General features: G+C 42.5%; 1 protein-coding gene across 1 annotated transcript in view; it reads left to right on the top strand.

The window, feature by feature from the left end:
• Positions 1–5,971: 5,971 nt before the first annotated feature.
• The window catches only part of LOC125343232 (F-actin-capping protein subunit alpha-1-like), a 44,535-nt gene continuing 44,316 nt past the window's right edge, over positions 5,972–6,190 (top strand). Inside the window, exon 1 of the mRNA XM_048335495.1 lies at positions 5,972–6,001. Within this exon, the coding sequence (XP_048191452.1) occupies positions 5,972–6,001 (30 nt within the window). The remainder of the gene's footprint in view (positions 6,002–6,190) is intronic.

Below are 6,190 nucleotides of genomic sequence, written 5' to 3'. Positions count from 1 at the left end.
TCTTATCTCCAATTAACTACCAAAAAGCTGCAAATGGAGCTCTGACTTAAAATGGTAGAGCACTAGCTTTGAGCACAAAAGCTCAGGGACTGAGTTCAAGCCCCAGGACTGACACACACAAAAATATATTTAGTCTTTGTGGCAACTCTGCAAGTAGTACTGATCCATTTTATGAATGATAACCAAGATCGGAGCCATTGAGAGATAGGAAATAGCTAGGAAGGGTTCAAATCTAGATTGGTTTGATTCCAAAGCCCATTTCTTTCAGATTAGCATATTCTGCCTTACTGGAGCCAGCCCTCCCCATGATTTCAGTAATGGTGGCCCAAGGGCAAGTTTGGGAACTCTTCTATATGAATTGCCCTAGTTGAGGACAACCTTCTGAGCCATGATGCTGACAATCCAGTCATGAGGCCTTTGGGCACATCTCTCCGTGTCACTGTCTGTCTGTCTCTGTCTTTGTCTTTGTCTCTCTCTCTCTCTCTCTCTCTCTCTCTCTCTCTCTCTCTCTCTCTCTCTCTCTCTCTCTCTCTCTCTCTCTCTCCCCCTTTCAGGAAGAAGTATAAATGCATCTCTTCTGGCTATATTCACATACTCTCTGAAGAGTAAAGTAACTTATCCAACAACCCTTCCGAACTTCCTTTTTGCCTCCTGACAGCTTTAATGGGATGGAGCACCCCATGAATTTTCCTGAGAGCTGATATGTAAAATCAACACCCAGAGAATTTTCCAGCAATGTCGAGGAACTAACAGACGTAAACCACTTAAACCTCTATTGAAAAACTGAGAAACTGTGTTGTTTCTTCTCTCCTTTTGACTCCTAATTTTCCTCCTCTCAAGTAGATAAACAAAATCTTTTATTTTTCCATCAAAACACACATCATTAACGGCTAATCAACTCAAGACTCAGAAAATCCCAAGCAACCTCTCAGATTTCAGAAATGGCAGCAAGAAATAAAGTACTGTTAAACAAGCCTTAGCTAATAGGACCCGGGTTGTCTCAGGAGGCTCCAGGTGCCAGGAGCAATGACATAAAGTTAGGTCCACAAGTAAACCTTGTGTTTGTGGGTCATGAAAGACAGACAGAGCCCTCTCGCTCATAGGTGTTAATGCCTGCTACTCGCCAAGGTCACAGGGGTTAGGTTTGCCAAGAAAGCAAAAGTGGAAAGACCAGTCTCCCAACCAAGAATACTAGAGGCCAGTGAGTCTGAAAAGGAGACACAGGTCATCTGGGAAGGACAAATGAAGCCTAGGAATGAGGGCTGATTGACTGCCTGATCACAGGTATAATACAGCTTCAGGTCCAGTTCTGGCCTAGACAGGACTCCCCATCCCTACCCCCCCCCCCAAAATGGAGCGCTGTGCTTTCCATATTATTAGAGAAGGCAGAAGACTTGAGGGCAATGATGTAGACAGCCTCAGACCCTCTGTCTAGCTCTGGGGCTGAGGAGTAATGAGTATATGGAGGAAGGTTCCATGACATGTACAGGACAACATTAAGAGGGAAATGAGGCAGTGCTACATTGATTCAATAGATTGAGAATCACTCAGGGAGTAGCGCTGAGCATCTGTCCTAGAAATACCATGGAATGCCAATGCAGGAGACCTTAGCAGTCCTAGTTTTCACTTATGATTGTGAGCTTAATGATAACCCTGAAGATCTATAACATATGAAACGTTGCACCGTGCTGAGGGAGGAAATAAAATTGTGGTAATTTGAGGCTGATATAGAAAGGGGGAGGTATTTGACTTGTAACTGATTCTAGTTGTTCTGGAATGACAGCATGTCTACTGTTTTCTAATGATTACCAAGGGTTAATGGGATTACACTGCTTATCAGCTCTATGACATTGAACAAATTAGTTAACCACACAACACTGTTGGTTTACCCATTAATAAATAGCAATCTTTGCATTCTGGTTGTCCCAGAGATTAAATGAGTAAATATAGGATGAGCCAAGTGTTAGTGCCATTGAATAAGCTTCGACTTCAGAAGTATGGTTGCTCTAAACGAGTAAATTTTATCATTTAAAGTTGAAATGACTTAACTGGGGATACACCTCAGAGATGGAGTACTTGCCTTACATGCCCTAGGCCTTGAGTTCAAGCCCTGGCACCACAAAAAAAACCATAAATTATTTAAATTCATTTTGCACTTGTTGAGTTTTGTGAGTTCATTTTGGGTCTATGAAAAGCATGTGAAAGACAGTTGGAAATGTAGTTGATGAGGTGATTCCTGTTTTTTATCCTTCCAAGTATCCACCCCTGCGAATATATATCGTCTACTTTTATGAGGAAAATAAAAGGTCTAGAGCTTCCTCCTTGGCAAATACTAAGGTTTTGCTCTATTTCTACTGAAAGACTGGATTCTGTTCATGAAGAATGAATCACACATGAACATTTTCTTACCTGTGCAAGGCAATGCCTTTGGTTGAGGGTCATGCCCTAGGGCAAAGAAGGGGCAAATGGATGTAACTCTACACCCAACTTTCAATTAGCTACAATCAGTGCTGCAGATAACCACCATACTCCTGTGGTACAACACTCTAAACCCAACTTGCTTTGAATAAGAGAACTCGAAACCCTATTCCTTAATTAAGGCCCTAGAGAAAAGACCCGAAGCAAACTGTCATTTTATAAAAATCCTTTCACATCTACAAGTGGTATGATTTGAGTGGTGTCAAAACATACACCTCCCTCCCACCAAAAATTACCTTCCCATTGCCTGAAATTGCAGCATTACAGGCCTGCCTCTGATGTAGACACCCCAGGGAGCGTTGTTAAGTGCTTTGAGTCATCAACACTGGAGTGTGACTTTGTTTAATCAGCTGGTTTCCCCAAACAGCTTGCTGAACAGCAGGGAAAGACTAGCTCTTCTCATTGTAGCAGAGGAAGGTTGAATTTGCAAACTTGGGGTACTGCCCTAGAGAAAACATGGCAGGTGGACTGTAAGGTGGGCTGTGGGAACATGTCAGGGACTCATGGAGATGGAGAAGGCACGCTGGGAGGAAGGTAAGCCTAGAAAAGAAACACCAGCATCCTTGAAACTGATTTGGCTTCAGTGCCTGGCACTATTGAAAAGGCTTCCTAAGTGATTTCATTATTCGTTTCAATATTCCTCTATGAAAGTTTTTTTTTAAAGACAGAAATATTAAACTTGAATGTTGACTTGCCAGATTCTAATTTGCTTTGTTTATCCGCTTCCCAGAAGAATTACTAGTCCCTCACCATAGACTTGCAAAGTCATTTATATGCTTCACAATGAAGTTCCCTTCAGAAGAATCACTCAGTAATGTAATTAAAAATGAAACCCTTCACTTCGCAGCTTTAAAATGCAATCGTAACAACATTTCCTGGCTAGGATCTAACATTTCAAGGTTCTGTCTTGTGCTGAACATCGAACTTTCGTGGTAGACATTAACTACAGCAAAATGGTCCTGCAGAACCAGCAGCTCACGGCCATATATCTTTTACTTGCTCAGATCAATGTTGTGATTATAATTAAGAATGCATACTTGTGTCTGGGATGAATCTTCACATGGAAAATAAGATTTAAGATAATTATTTTCTTTCTAGTCTATCCCTACTTCAAAGGAGAATGCGTAGTTAGGGTTTGGCAGGGGGAGTAAGAATATAATGACCTGCCCTAAGCTAGAAATCACTGTCGTCTGTGAACAGAGGAGGAAGTACAAAGGATGTAGTCCTGGTGTAGCCAAAATGTTCCATATAAGATTGTCCATAGGGCTAGGAATGTGGCTTAGTGGTAGAGTGCTTGTCTAGCATGCATGAAGCCCTGGGTTTGATTCCTCAGCACCACATATATAGAAAAAGCCGGAAGTAGTGCTGTGGCTCAAATGGTAGAGCGCTAGCCTTGAAGAAAAGGAAGCCAGGGACAGTGCCCAGGCCCTGAGTTCAAGCCCCAGGACTGGCAAAAAAAAAAAAAAAAAGATTTCCTGTGGAAGAAAGAGAGGTTTTGTTTCTTCTTTAAAAATGTGTTCAGGAGCCTGACTCCAGGAATTGAGGGTGTTTATGAGCACCCCTAAACATGAGTGCACAGTTAGATGAAAAGCCCCAAGAGTGTCATGAAAGTGGCAGAAGTGACATGAAGTGGTAAGCAAGGAGTTGATGTTAGGATGAAAGGTTCTAGGACCACATATACTTGTTCCCTCTGGGACTAGTGTTAGAATGTAGGTTCACAGAAGTAATCTAGAAGGTAGAAGTCCCCAAGAGAGCAGGACTATGTCTTTGTCTTGCTGCATCTCCAGGGTCCAGCACCAGGTAACCACTCCACTGATTTCTGCTGACCGGCTGAATGATTTATTCCCTTCACTGAAGACCCCAAACTGGAAGCTATGGGAAATGGAGCAGATGTTCTTCTAAGACCTGGAAACCTGAAGAGAATGTGGAGAACTTTGCCTGACTATTCCATCTGACATAGTCAATACATAAAATCAAAAAAGAACAAAGGAATGTTTCTACACTCAAACAAGAAGAGAGAAAACCCAGAGGAGTTTGATTTCACTGGGATGAGAGGGGCTGACTCTAAGAGGGACAAAGTTGCGGGGAGAGGATTAGCTTTTAAAGAGAGAATCACTATAGCTAGCTAGGAGAGTGGCTTGTGGAATAGTGTCTGCCTAGCAAGCACAAAACCCTGAGTTCAAACCCTAGTGTCTTTAAAACATAAAACTAAAACGGGTATGACTGTCGGGTCCATTCCTCCACCCTTAAAACAGAAAGGAGACTCAATGGCAAGAAAGTAAAGCTGTGCGTTGCAGTTGTGTGGTCTGCAGGAAGCCAAGGGAAATACTGTTTGGTGCAGGCCCAAGATGGTAAGAGAGAAAGGGGGGGAGGTAGGCAAAGCTTATTTGGAATTTGGAGTCTGTGTGGTGGGTGAGGTCTGACCACCACATTGAACATCTGAATTCCTGGTGAAAGCCCTGTTTTGCCTCTTCTCCTGATGGTTCAGATTATGGAGGGCTGGATCTTTATTTCCTGCTTTCCTTTTAGGGGAAATTAATAAGCAAAGGAAGACACGCACTTGGGCAAACCTCCCAAGACTGCTCAGTAAACACAGAATGGGAATATCTTCCTCTGGTTTTGGGGTGGGGGGTTAATTGTATACATGTTAATTAGCTTGACTGTGGTGATTATACGTGTGTGTGGATGTCAAATCAAGTAGCATACCTTGAATGTGTACATCTTATTCTAGTTTTCCCAAAGAGTCAACAGCAAGCCTTTCACCTGCTTTCTTTCATACTTTTTGGAAAGTGAAGACCCCAGAGAGGAAGCCATATACTACTAATTATCTCCCCATGCTGTGTGCTATTTCAAACCCACAGTCACAGTCTTTAAAATCCTCTACCCTCCCATCACATTCAAAGTTTAACCTCTGCTTTGAAACTTCATCTCCGTGGAAGTTTCCAGAAAAGCTCACCAAAGGAAATAAAAACTGCAAATGTCCACAAGCTTTCCAAACAACAACTATATATATATATATATATATATATATATATATATATCCCTCACCCAAACATTTTCAAGTTTAAAACTGCCAGGATTTTCCCTAGCTTGAGGCAAAAAATGACTCTTTTATTACATGGGGAAAAGGAGCATGAAATCTCACAGGCCTTTGCCAAAGCTGAAACTCTCCGGGTATGCCTTGAGAAGGAAAGGCCATGGAGCAGGCCATGGAAGGCACGCTGTCTAATTGGAAGTACATGGATCTCACTGGCTCCATCTTTCAGATATACCAGATCTCCCCTACTTGTTCTCTTTGGTTCCCTGAAGACAGGCAGGCCTGTGGCATCAGCAGAGGTTCTTTTGCAGGAAATGCACAATGCAAAGGGCAGGCTCAGCATGACAGGCCAGAGGGCTCAGGCAAAGCAAGCCTTGTTTCCTACTTGTTACTTCATAACCCTTCCCAACAACTTCCTATGGATGTTTAGGTGATAGGAATTTCTTCTTTAGGAACATGATGTTTTCCAAGCGAAGAGATCTTTGGGTAAGGGCTGTGGGGACAAGATTGTCTGGTTTCCACCCCTGAATTTGCCACTTGCTAGCTGTGTATCTTCAACAGGTTAGTTTGATCTGCTTAGCATAGCTTCTTTATCTGTAATATGGAGTCGGTGGAGTAAATGGACAATTAGAGGAGAGATACATAAAGTGTTGGCAGATCAAGTATGAACTTCCT

This window comes from Perognathus longimembris, chromosome 28, assembly GCF_023159225.1.
Source record: "Perognathus longimembris pacificus isolate PPM17 chromosome 28, ASM2315922v1, whole genome shotgun sequence".
Classification (NCBI taxonomy): Eukaryota; Metazoa; Chordata; class Mammalia; order Rodentia; family Heteromyidae; genus Perognathus; species Perognathus longimembris.
The sequence above is the reverse complement of the archived record's forward strand: the minus strand, read 5'-3'. Positions and strand labels throughout refer to the sequence as shown.